The 14,042-nt window shown below is 42.8% G+C and overlaps 1 protein-coding gene across 1 annotated transcript in view; it reads left to right on the top strand.

The window, feature by feature from the left end:
- plxna2 (plexin A2) overlaps positions 1-14,042 on the top strand; it is a 208,140-nt gene that overhangs the window by 136,407 nt on the left and 57,691 nt on the right. Inside the window, exons 11-14 of the mRNA XM_078255710.1 lie at positions 1,128-1,224; positions 1,527-1,726; positions 9,302-9,453; positions 12,999-13,116. Of these exons, the coding sequence (XP_078111836.1) occupies positions 1,128-1,224; positions 1,527-1,726; positions 9,302-9,453; positions 12,999-13,116 (567 nt within the window). The remainder of the gene's footprint in view (positions 1-1,127; positions 1,225-1,526; positions 1,727-9,301; positions 9,454-12,998; positions 13,117-14,042) is intronic.

A 14,042-nucleotide genomic window follows, 5' to 3' on the forward strand; every position in this document is an offset into this window, starting at 1 on the left:
CTCCCATTCAAAAGGCCATTTGACCGAAAAACGAGAATACGGTAAATCTTAAAAGCGACGCTTCCGTCCTAAATATGCTTTTAAACGAAAGTTTGACTCGGGTACATTCACAAAAAGACCCTAGGTTGCATTTTGGTGAGAGTTACGCTTTAACAGGATTGTCTCCTCTCCCTGCGTGATGCATTTAACGTGAGAGTGAGACTTAAACTGGCCTGGATGAGTGTATACTTTTCTACCTGAGGGGTTGTGCTGTGTTAAACTGACTCACCCAGCCACTGTTTCAGTTCTCGTCTGAAGATGATTGCTCTCTCAACCAATCCTTCCCCACCCACTGCTTGGGCTGGGTTAAATCAGCTTCACACCAAAATGCCCACTCATGTGTCATATGTCATATCAGTTCTGACCCCCACCAAAACCAACCACATAACTTCCTGAAAGACCAAGACTGATATCATAACAGTGTGTTTTTTTGTTGTTATTTGAGTACACATTGTACATTCTATATGCAGAAAAAATATACTGCACATTGGTAATTATGGTTGGGTTGTATTGCTTTCTGTAGAAGACGAGTGCCATACCACATTGCCACAGTTTGTGGGTGTGTGTTTGTATTTGTGTGTTTCTGTACATGTGTGTGTGTTATTTAGTTAGAGGAGACACAGTAGATGCAGCCTCGGTAATTACACTGGAGAAGACTGCAGCGTGGCTCAGCCCTGGAGTCAAGCACAAACGGACTTCTGCAGTATATTCCCAGAGGAAGCACACACATACACACTTACTCTTCCCCCTCAGTCTCACTCTCTCTCTCGCCCACACACACCCACACACAAATACACACACTTGCAAAATGAAAGTCAGGCTGGAATTAAGGGCATATGAGGCAGTTAAGGACAGCATATCCAAAGGCCAGAAGGGAAGCTCAAGCTTCTGCTCAGCTGTCCGATTCCTCGTGGCTTCTCACTTTGTCAGCTCTGATGATGAGATGACGAAACTTGGGGGTAACTTTGGAAGGACATAGTGCTGCATCTACAAGGGCTCGTGGGAATTTAAATTCCCAAACCGCCCATTGAAATCCTCCTCTCTTTTTGTCTCTGTTGTCTCTCTTTCTCGCCATCCTCGGCCTCTAGTATCTGTACGAGGGAATGAAAATCAGTGAGCTGCCTGTGGATTTCTCGGTGGTGTGGAACGGCAACTTCATTATCGATAACCCGGAGAATATCCAAGGTAAGAACATGAGATGTTGTTGTCAACATGTGCTGGCAAGCAGGATGAAGATAGATAAATCTAACGCCCTTCATCATTCTTTTCCTAATCTCTGCATTCAAGTATAGTGTGGGTATATAAAAATAAAAAAATGTGTTATTGGAGATAGAAACACAGAACAGATAGCCTGGCGGGATATTTCACTCACAGCAGACCTGCTGTCTCTTTTCTTTAAATAAAAAAAATACATTCCAAAGAGAAGTGTAGGTTTCTCAGTTGTTGTGTGATCACCGTATATCCATTCTGCCTCCCGTATCCCACAGTGCACCTGTACAAGTGTGCAGCCCAGCGGGACAGCTGTGGCACATGTCTGAAGGCAGACAGGAAGTTCCAGTGCGGCTGGTGCAGTGGAGAGGGAAGGTGTACCCTGCTGCACCACTGCCCTCCCATCAATCCTTACACCACCCGCTGGCTAAACCTGTCGAGTAAGAATGTCAAGTGCACCAACCCACGCATCACTGAGGTCAGTACCCATAATCCTTTGTCTGTCTGTCCTCCTGCCCACACACATCCAATGAATGTGCAAGAATCAGCTACTACATCGCTGCATCTCGTTGTAGAGGATCACGAGGCACTCTGGCTGATATTGTAGGACTTTACTTGCAATTCAAAAGCTGACAGCTTGTAACTAGGGGTGCGACAAAAATATCGACACGGTAATATATAGCTGTCCATTGTGCTATACGAGATTCGAAATGCTGGTGCCAAATATTGACATTTTAATAACTGAAATAAGGCGCTATGAATAGATTTCCCTGCTCCCAGCATCGCTACTTCATGGCTCCTTGAGGTGGCGCTCAACACATGAATGAGGGAAATTTGGACATAAGTTAACCGAAGAGGAAGAGGTTTTCAATGGGATGGCAGACAGCAGTTTGAGGAAAATAACAGATGCCCCAAGCACAGTTAAAGTCCAAAGTTAGGACCCATAGTTGCTCTATGATTGTGTCATTTTAATTCACAGACTGAAAAAGTTGTGCTGCAGAATTGTGTTGGTTTCTAACAGAGGTTCCCTGTGATTCCCAATCCCACCCGTACTTGTAACAGCTTGATAAGACGTCATTGGTGACAGTAGTGATGCTATTACTTAGCTAAAGACTTTCTTTGTATTATTTAAAGCCCGTCATAACCACTATAGCAATAAACCCTAGATTACACTTGATACTGGCATGCTCAAGTTTGTGAAACAGCTATACAAAAAGAGATGGGTAGGACTCTTGACAATGAAATGTCCGATTTGCTTTGAGAGGTATTGAATGCGACACAGCTTTGCCACTGTGCTCTGTTTTCCTCTGGATCCAGGAAAAATGGGAATAAGCCTTAAAGAAGCTTCTCGGAGTGCTGGGTTCAACTAATGCCTGCAGATGTGTCAATGTACGGTGTCGGGTGTCTTCCTGTCTCGTCGTCTTGTATGTCTTTTTCTAAGAGCATTTGTTGTTTGTTTTTGATCAAGCACAAAGAGCATATGCTCCACTTTGTTTATGTGTATGATTGTGTATTTACCTGTATGGCTGTGTGGGTTATGCTCACAGATGCACTTTCATGTGAGAGTTCTTCTCACCTTCAGGGTTTACCGAGGGGCTCTGAGACACACACACACACACACACACACACACACACACACACACACACACACACAGGGCCAGAGATATTCAGCTTTACAGGTCTGTCTCTTTGACATCTGCCTTCTCTTTGTGCAGTATGCCTTGCTGCCTCCTCATATATTTTAATGTATTTTATCTTCTCACAAGGTTATTCCAGCTCTTTGAAAGTAACTTTGGCACCAAAGTTAAAAAGGGAACCATATAAAAGAACCACACAAACAAAAGAAACACAACACTACTTACTAAGTAAGTAGCTATTCCTATTGTAGCTATCTAACAGTTATAGTTCTTTTTTTAATATCTTACTGTTCATAAAGACAACAAGGAGTTGTATGTGTGGTTCTCTGTTTGTTTTTTCTCGCACTCGCTGAGTCTTCTCAGACATTGCAACCAACCCAGCCAATGTTTGGATGCCCTCCACCTCAGCAACGTCGGGGCCATGACCTGGAAGTGCTTATTTGTTTTCCCATAAGTAGGCCTTTGCTCGCTCTGGCCACATTCTCATCCCCATTGGTGGGTTGGCTGTCAGAGGGGAGTCAGGCCAGGAGGACATACTATTTAATTAGGCCTGGTAATGCACCAGTGCATTGTGGTTAACCCAGCAGACCCCTCTACCTCCACATTGATTCATTTGGCCTCTCATTCCTCCGCCACATATTCACATCTAACTCCAGCCAATTAAAAAGTGAAGTTAACCACTTGGTTAATTGATTTGCTACACTGTATGCAGATAAGACAGAAAAAGAACAAAGCCATCCTAACTTATTATTTTTTTTTAACTCTGTCTCTCTATCACTATCCCTGTTTCTGTCTGTCTCTCTGTATTTTTCTCTCTCTCTCTCTCTCTGGGTCTTCTTCCCTCCCAATGTGTGTCTCTCTGAATCACTATCTCCGACTCATCCTGGCGAATTACATTATGCTCTCGTGTAACTCCATTATTCTTTGAGTCTGTCATTCTGTGGCACATGCTCATTGCCATCCAGTGGGACATACCTCATTCCCCTCTGTGTTTTCATTAGTGTTATGATCACAGTATATGATTACCAAGGCCACCACAAGCCAAGAACTTCATCTGTTACTCTGCAAGCATTAAAAGCGGGAAGAAAATGGACGATTTACCCGATATTCAGCAAAAGCTTTACATTGGTAACACTGGGAGGAGAGTATGTGATGGTGCCGGTGTGGAAAATGGCAAAGCAGAAGTATGAAATTAACAATATGAGTACAGTCAAACATTAAGCAGCTGTAGGTACGGTATACGTTAAATTATTGGATCCTTCTGTTGTTCAGTAGTTTATCGATCATTACTGCTGGCCTGTTTTAGCTGACAAGATACCACCTCAAGATATTTCCAGGAGAGCTATCAGGAACATCAGGTTCATGTGTCGGTTTGTCAGAATAAGGGCTTACAGACTTGGTCAATAGTCAGGCAGAAATCCATCATATATCGAAGGCAAAGACACACCATTTGTCCATCTGCAGCTGCAAGGCGTTATATTCTGAGCTTCTGAGATGGCGCCTTGAGTGGAAAAAAACATATTGCCAAAGCTCTTTCCAATACATACAGAGTGTATGCCAAGGATCGATGCAACAAGTTTAAGTTTGCGGGGGAGCTGTCAATAGGCATTCTGAGAAAAGAGGGTATTCCAAAAAAAAATATTTACACAGAAATATAGTAAAGTAATGCCTGACTGACTCATGATAAATCACAGATTCATAGTGTTGCAGGGTGAGTCTTTACCTTTACGTTCAGGAGATGGATAAAGTTACAATTGTAAAGGAGCAAGGAGAGTTTGAAGGGTTTGAGTATGGTGAAGAGAGGCAACAGAGAACAAAGGACGGAGCAGGGGAACTGAACCAAGGAAAGGTGGGAAGAACGATGGGGGGAGGGGGAAATAGAGCCCCGTGGGCTGTCTGAACTCATGTCTGTTTACAACTGTAGGTGGCAAAACCAACTCTGCATTAATTTAGACGATGCGCATGAACGCGTATTTCTCATGCACACAGACACACCGGTATTCCTCCAGCTTACTGCTGATGAAGGCGCCGCTCGTTTGTGCCCCGCCCCACCCCCGTTTCGTCTCTCAGTGATTACAGTTTCTTTAACAAGCAGACATCCCCTGGTGAGCTGAATTTATTAAATAATTTGGTTTTTAATGTATGCACCAAAGCCCCCATCATGAGCTGATTTGTATACATACTAGTACATTAGTAGATGTGCCTACCACAAGATAGGCCTTGTGAATAATTAACGTTTCTATTAAGTGCCATGGTGCCTCCCACCCTGGGCCATTAATATTGAAGAGATGTAAGCCCTGGCTAACAGCAGAGGGAACAACATCAATTGAAGCTGGGAGTTGGATGGGCATATTAAAGGCATCTCCTCAATAGGCTTTGGCCATGGCTTCTGTACGAGTTTACAGTGTAGCAAAGATGCTTCCCTGCGTCCTAGTGACAGCTAATATAAACATCTTGCTGTTGCCTTAGGATAGAAAATTTTTTCGGATTCCTCTCTTTTTTTCTCCCTCACAGAGTGTGGGAGCAAGCTTATTGTTGATATTTGGCCACCAGAGGGATTGTGGGACTGTCAGTCAGTATCATAGTACAACTGAACTCTCCTCACCGCTGTAACCCTAAGAGAGTTGCTGTACTGCGTGCTACCCTTCATTAATCCAGTCAATAGGAGGAAAAACATGTTGGACAGTAAAGTGAGTCTTTAGCCAGACAACACGTAGTATAATGCTAGCACACATCTACACAAGATAAGTAAAAGTAGTCGTTTTGTTGTAGTAGTTTAAACACACAGCATCAGTATACTCACTGAGGAAAGCTCAGTCATCCATAAATACACCTGTTATCCCATCATTCTGTCTCTTCTTTTCTCCTCTTTACGCACTAAAAACTCCTTTTCATCACGCCCCGTATCTCTTGGCTGACTACAAGACATTTAAGGCCCCATAAAGTATTTAGGATGTAGTTTGTTAGGGAACAAGTGATCACTGGGGTTTTATCATGCCTGTTAAATGCTACTCACAATTAAATGTGACATGCTTGGAATTAGCCTGAGCTGAGTCCAAAGACAAAGAAATTAGCTGCAAGCTCCTTTTTAAATTGTATCAAGGACTTAATTCATTTAAAAAAGAATGGAATCTACATCGTAGAGCTTCAAGGATTCCGTTGTAATAAATATTGTGTATATTGAAGGTTGGTCATAAAAAAAAATATACAGTAAAAATGCTGAAATTGTACATTTTTTACGTGGAATGGAGTGATAAAACATTATTAGCTCTGAGTTGTCTTGTGCCGTTCGGCTCGGTCAGCTACTGTACAGTGACACGCCAGGTTTGCACAGCCCCGAAGGCACCTGGGGCGGTGTATTGCTCTCTGCTCTATGTATTGAGTTTAGCCTTGGCTGCATCAGAACATCTTTCTCCACCATTACTTCAGATGAATAAGTCAACACCACACTGACAGACATCCCAGGCTGCTCACATTGAAGGCCATTTCTCCGCAGTTTTTCCATTTGCTCAAACTAGCAGATTATCTCCTCAAAGGAGACACGTTATTATGGCCTGCTTCACAATTTAGGTCATCATACCCCTCTTTAGTCTTTCTATGGTTGATGCCAAAACCCTGCAGAATGTCTAAGGAAGTAGTGGCAGCGAAGTGGCCAATGCTCTGATCCCCTAAGCCGGAAAAAAATAGATTATGCTACAGAAAGCGCAAGAGAGGGAGCGGGATAGTGCGATGTGCAAGCTGACTGGCTGTTTGTTAGGAATTACCCTCTATTGACAGTGTGACTATGCCAGGCGGGCAGCAGCACTGCTCCTAAAAGGATTACACAGGGAGCATGGCATGGCAGCACTGGGTGGGAATAAGGGGGAGGAAAAGGGCGGCAGGGTGTGCATGCATGTCCAATGAGGTTTCCTCTTCCCCTTCCTTCTAAAAGGTCTGTATGTTAAGACAAACAAGCACGCTGGTGGTCCTTAGAGGAGGAGGATGTGTCACCTAGCCTGAGGGAGACGGCGTGATGAGAGACAGAAAGCAACAGAAAGAACAGAGAAGAGGCTGTTGAAATGTATAGACAAACTCCACCCTTCTAAAGATTATCTTCAGTACATGACTGCACTGAGATTCCTCTGTTCTAAAAAAAAAAAAGGTCATTAGGATCTGGTTTACAGGCAATAAAACCACAGCCTTTAAGATTTTGTTCCTTTGTTTGTGTAAGAAATACAGACGACACAGAGACAAAGAGCAGCACTTCTCTCACGCCTCCCAGCCTGGAGACATCGGTGGCAGCGTGATTCTTTAAAGTGGTGGTGGTTTTTCTATGATCCGCTGATGAATCAAGACTCTGACTGTCTGCCAATGGGGAGCTCAGTCAAATGGGTTTCATGCATGGATTAGACTGTCTTCCTGTGCTTGGTCCACCGTGGGAAGGGTTCCATTTCAGCCCCAAGGGTAGAAGGAGGAGGTCTCCCAAGCTTTTAGCATGCCCATCTGTGATACAGCACTGCTGTCCTGTCACCATCCCTGCCTCACCTGTCAGCCATCACGGCTGATAGGACTGAACAGAGTGGCATCCACATTCCCTCTGCTGCTCATTCCATTTTCTCTGCCCTCTTCTTTCTTCCAATCTCTTTTCTCTACTCTCTAATTTTTGCTCCTCTCTCTCTCTCTCTCTCTCTCTCTCTCTCTCTCTGTCTCCTATGCCCTCTCTCCCCTCCTCTCTCTCTTCTCTCTCAGGCCCCTACATTGCTTATGTAACCATCACTAAGTCTACTCGAATAGCTGCTGCCATCGCCTGACATGGATATATTTAGCCATTATGTCCCCCCCCCCCCCATACCCTGCATGCCCAAGCAGTGCTAAAAGATTCATGTATTCAGACCCCTCAGGCGGTGCAGTGACACACTTACTTTACATCCAGAGCAATTAATGTCCACTGAATCTAGATTACAAAGCCGCCGTCCCAATGGGAAGCCGCAATGCCCTAGTCAGTGTCGGGGGGGGGGTGTACAACAGCACTCCAAGGGTCGCTGTCACGTGGCGCTTTGCGGCTCAGTAAGCGGGCACAACTGACTCTTGGTTTTTTGTCTTTCTGCTTACATGGCCAGTAATAGCATATTGATTGTTTACATAGCACTCACAGCTCCACACAGCAAAGTGACAGTCATCTCCTCCCCACTGCCCTCCTCTTTCTTAGTCTCCTTTATCTCTACTTTTACTTCTCTGTCCACCAAAACACTATTGTCTACTCTCTTGGATTTTCTTTATCTCCTTCCTCTTTTTTTCTCTCTCTCTGCTCATACTCTTTTTTTCCTCCTCCTCCTCCTCCTCCTCCTCCTCCTCCTCCTCCTCCTTCTTCTCCTCTCTTGTTTAGAGGGCTGGATGATGGCCAGGTGGGAGCCTCTACAGGGCTCTGCAGCACTGAAGGCTGTCTGCCACCCTGTGCCAAGGGCATGCTGGGCAGCCATATTGTATTTTATGAGTAGGTGATCTGAACCAAGCATTAATATGGCCCCGTGTTAGATTTATCATCCATGCAACAAAATAATAGATTCTGAGCCGGCGCCTAACCAGAATGTTAACAATCCATCACATTTTATTTTTTAAGGTGTGATTTTATCGGATTTACCAATATATATTCTAAAGCAGGGGTCATCAATGTTTTTTAAGCCAAAGAGGACCCCTTAGCTGAAATGGAGCACGGACCTCCTTGTGTATAAAATTGAGTTGCATATTAAACCGGATGGATGAAAATGGATGGGTGGATATTCATATATTGTACATATTGTAAAACTTATGTTTTAATGTTAAACATTCATACATGTGGAAGGCTACCATAGTGGCTACCTTATCTTTCTGTCATCAATATTGTGGTGTTTTTCAAGAATATGCTGATACATCTTTGCTAATAATGTGCTGGATTCATGTTCATTTATATTATCAGCCATATTTTTTTAAAATGTATTAAAGAAACGTATTAAACAATAACTTGTTTAATACCCCCCCTCGTAGTAACTCTGAGCAACCCATGTTGAAGATCTCTGTTCTAAAGGAAAGAGTTGGTAAAGTAGTTTAAAAGTGTGGTCTCAGTGTGTGATGGTGTGTGTGTGAATGTGATGCCATATTTAGACAGGAAGAGCTACAAGACGCGTGCCATTAGCTACTGTTGTGATTAGAGCACTCTCTCTGCACAATGACTCATGGCATGTTGTTCTGTGGATGCAGGCGTGGGGAGTGTGCTTAATTGCTTTTACAGCCACCTGGACCGTAAGAGCATATTTAGCCTTGAGCATTCGTGGAAACCTGGGCCCAGTTATGATTTCAAGACGGGTCCAGAAATGAAGAGAAAACATCTTTCCATTTTTCACCAAAAGCGTCCTCAAACCTTTCTCGCTGACTTTGGCTTTTTACCGTATGCCCTGTAGGTGACTCCAGTGGCTGGACCTCCAGAGGGAGGCACACGGGTGACCATCCATGGCATGAACCTTGGTCTGGCCTTCTCAGACATGGTTGAAAACGTGGAGGTGGCAGGGGTCAGGTGTACCCCTGTAGAGGAAGGCTACATCATCGCTGAACAGTAAGTCACACCAACAAGACAACCACAAGCACGCTATTTTAAAACTGATTTTTAAAGACTTCTTTTAAGTTAACTGAAAGCCATATATATTGTTAACAATGCAGCATGGACAATTTTACCCTTTAACCCTTTAAACTCTGCAATAGAAATGGTCCAACGATTCCTACATTGGTATTTTTGCTTATTGTGATGTCATTTCCTTGGAGTATCTTCAAATGCGTGATATCCCTAAAATCAGTACAACCTAAGCTTAAAGGTTATGTAAGTCACTAAACCACAATAACTAATAATAGCATTGAAATTATGTCATAAATAAATACAAATATTTTTTGTTTGCATTTTTATCAAATTTGACTAAATAAACACACCAAACATTTTGATACAAAAGATTCCTAAATATAGAAACATGAACAAAATAGTTCTTAACACTCCAGAAGTTATTAGAACTCTGTAAATTTTTTTGTTTTTGAGTGTAAAGGTGTTTTGGTAGTTTCATTTGCAATAGAAATGGTGTCTCGCGGTTTTGGACCGGACGTCACGTAGCGTGATAAGGTCATCACGAGCGCCTAACGTAATGACGTGAAAGACAGAAACCGTAGCTTTCTGCTGCAAAAAGAATGCTGTTATGTTTTTTTGTTTTTTTTATTTAAGGTTGATTAAACAGCATCATGGAAACAACAATCCCCCGATACAGAGCTATAAGATATAAACATACATTAAATCAGTCATTAACACTCAGACTGGGGTTTGGATATGTTATGGATGGAGTGCAAAAGCTAACAAACTCTGGTAAATATATGTGTTTTTTAATGAAAAGCTGTTTCCTCTGCTTCACCTCTGCTTTAATGAAGATTGGAGCAGGTCCAGACAGTCTTGGCCCTGACATTGCTGTTCTCGCCCTGCAGCACACTAGCCCAGTTCTCTCTCTCTCTGTAGCGCATGTAGTCAGCAACAATCCCACAACAGCTGTGTGTGTTTACTTGTGTTTACCTCCCTAATTGTCTCATGCTGCGCATACATCACATTAAAGCCTGTCCCGTTCACCCTGAACTAATGAAACGTTGCCCATGCTTCACAACTTGCCTATCTCCCCCTTAGCTAGACACACACAGACGTGTGTAGAGTAAGAAACCCATTGCCTTATGGTTGTTTAACCTCCCCAGGAGATGTAGACCCCGCAAGGGAAAGGCAAGGACACACACACACACACACACACACACTGTGCGGATGCTTCACCCTGAACCATTTGGATTAGGTCCAATTCGGTATTGAGCGTCATTAGTGAAGGAAATGCAATTCTTTATGAAAAATCTAATCCTATTTTAGTGTTTGATGGATGAGCACAGAAAATACTCATTATGCAGCGACTATAGGTTAAATAATTACACCGTGCAAAATCATTACATCATGAGGAAAGAGAAAATAGAAAAATAAAAAATGTATAAAGATATATGTGTAGTACAACATGGCCACTGTGAACCCATTATTCGGTACCACAGACATCACATATTCCTATCAAAAATGTTGAAGTAATATTTTTGACAGATGCTCCGAAATAATCAACCTAGCTGATTTCAGTCTCTCCTTCCTCCACGGACTCGGAGTTAGTTGGAGTACAGTGTAAAGTTTTAAATGTATCGCTGCGCACTGAGGCACAGCTGGCACCCTTACACTTACGTACCCACGTACACTCATACACACACACACGCACACCACACACACACACACACACACACACACACACACACACACACACACACACACACACACAAAAGCTATCACAGACATGGCTCTCAGAGGAGCCTTTAACCCTAATTCTGTCTTTGGCCTACTTCTGCCCTCAGAAAGAGAAGAGCTTAGCACTGCACCATTGCTGTAAAATACACACTTTCACTCTTATGGTACTGTTACAGTACACATGTCACACACATACATGTGCTTGTATAGTTGCCATTTCACTTACTGGTGAACTTGATAATTAAATTGGGATGTTTTCCAGGTTTGGTGGTATTTGAAAAAGAATGAGTAGTGTGGGTGACTTGCAGTATGTCTGTGGTTCCTAGCTCTTTACTGGGCAGTTGTAATTAAAATTCACTATGTGCCTCTTGGCTTTAGGGGACAATTTGTCAGCAGTGCACTGATCTGACAGCGCTTTAATCCAATTGGGGACAAGCTAGGGAATTCATTTATATGGCATGTAAAAAAAAAAAGAAAAAGAAAAAAAAAAGACTGAGCGAAATTAAAAAACTAACCTATGACCCCTTTAGTCTAACTTCGATGGAGTTGGAGTCTTTGTAATAATATTCTGAGCTGGACTTTTATTCAGAGCCTTCCGGTGTCATATTGGCTGTAGGTTCATTATATGCATGTCCTTATCCTTATCTGACTGTTGCCATTTGTTTTGACTCATAATTCAGTCCCCAGGATGGCCTGCATTGGACAAAAAACAGGGGAAAAGCATACATATTTATGTGTCTTTTATGGCGCTACTTCAGAAGAGTGTGTCAAAGCCACTCCTGCTTTGAAGAAAAAGTCTCAACTTTTGTGTTTTCCAGCAGTCAGAAAGTACATTTTTCTGAGGGCTGATATTACTCTGCTGTATTTTTCTAGCAGCCATATTGAGTCCTCATTAGTAGGAATTCAGTTTAAAAGTAACCCTCGGCTTATACTGAATGAGCAGGCTTCTTGATGGACACCGACAAGATTTGCAGTTTTGAAAAGCCAAACATATTCCCATAATAAATACGCCGTTACACAAAGGACCGGTATAGTAGGCCTTCAGGTGGGGAAACAAGTGAGTCTCTGTTTCTCCGAGGCATTGTGAGAAGAAAATATCACTTATGTCGGTGAGTAAATCCTCCTTTAGCCACTCTCTTCCACATACTTCATCCAACAAAGCGCTCTGAGTCATTTGTTGTAATTCATATGATCAGCGCTGGAGAAACAGTACGTCTGCTGCCCCTGCCATCTGCCTGCGCCACATATTCTATAATCTCTTTGCGCACTGTGATTGCGTCTTGTGCTTTACTACTCCCTGGCACCAGTGATCAATAGACGTCCTCATTTTATTATGTAATTTGATCTAGTCACCTGCAGCGCCTGTATTGATCCCCGCTGCATGATTTACATTAGACGTGCCACGCTGGCAGAGCACCAGCGCTGTCGGGGGGCCGGGATGTTGGTGGGAAATTGTCTTCGCTCAGTGCTGGGTGTATTGGAGTGCCAAGGGAGGAGGAGCACTGGTTTCATTTAAAGACTGTCATCTAAGGGTCCTGGTCGATGTCTGGATGTGTCACGTAATGAAATGAGTGAGACAACAAAAGAAGATTGCATTCAGAGTGGAAGATGAATCGATATCAAGCTGAGAAGTGTTTTGATTACTTTCTCTCAACTTCGCTGAAGCATTTAAACATATAACTTAATTTTTTTGTTAAAGAAAGATTGAGTTCTCACCACAATCTTACAAATAGCTTGTGTTTTTTGTTGTTGCTTTTCAATATTATTATCTACAGTGACTTTAATGAATTCTTGTGTGTCTTTTGTAGGATTGTATGTGAGATGGATGCAGCTCCTGCCGACAGTAGACCAGGTCCGGTCCAGCTGTGCGTTGCAGAGTGCAGACCAGAGCTCAGGGCTCGCTCCTCGCAACTCTACTCCTTTGTGGTATGACTGCCATTACACCTTGCTCTGTATCCTCATATAATATAATGTTCATTAGTAAAGTGTGCTGTAGTCCCAATGAGACAAACTGCAAGAGCCACATTAAAGTGATGCAAAACATAAAATGAATTCAATTAAAAGTGATTTGCACCTTCTTGCAAAGTAATTGTTTATGTGCCACAGGCAAATAACTATCTGTGAGTCGCCACGCTTACCGACGCAGTAATTAAGCAGCTCTGTGTACAGTATGCTTACTTGTTATTGGGAAATAACCTTCCTCCATAAACAGCACCTGGTTTTCAGTAATAATCTCGGCAGCTCTCTGGCTGTATATGCTGTTTGCCTTTATTGAGAAAGGATCATGAAGCTTAATTAATATAGCCTCATATTTGCAAATGTACTGTATTCCTTAGAATTCACTAGCTGAGCTGCATTAAGTTAGGCGTTGCTCAATGGATGGGAAAAGATTATAATTTTTTCTAAGATTTCTTAGAGCTCTTGCTGTGCTTTTAGGTAAATTCTGTAGGCTATAGCTCGTACAAAGTGGGAAACGAAAATACTAGATCAAAAGTGATTGGATGGTTGGACTGGGTCATAAGAGAGAGAGGGGAAAAAAAGGCAAATGAAGAATCAACTTGCTAAAATGGAAAGCAACGCTGCACCCGGCAGGTGAACATTATCTCCTCCCCATTCTCGTTGCACGTTCACGCACACATTTCCCCATCTCTGTCGCTTGCTATCTGCTCAGCCTGCAGCGAACAGATAATCTACTTTTCCATTTGCGCTCTCTCACACCTTCACAATTAGCACTCCCATAACAATTAACAGCAGTCGGTAATTACTACTGTTGTTTTCAGGGTACCTGCTTTAGCCTGCATCCTGGAAGTCACAAGTCGGTCTGCTGACAGTTTTGATGATCTCGGCTCTGT

This window comes from Sander vitreus, chromosome 7 (genome assembly GCF_031162955.1).
Source record: "Sander vitreus isolate 19-12246 chromosome 7, sanVit1, whole genome shotgun sequence".
Lineage (NCBI taxonomy): Eukaryota > Metazoa > Chordata > Actinopteri > Perciformes > Percidae > Sander > Sander vitreus.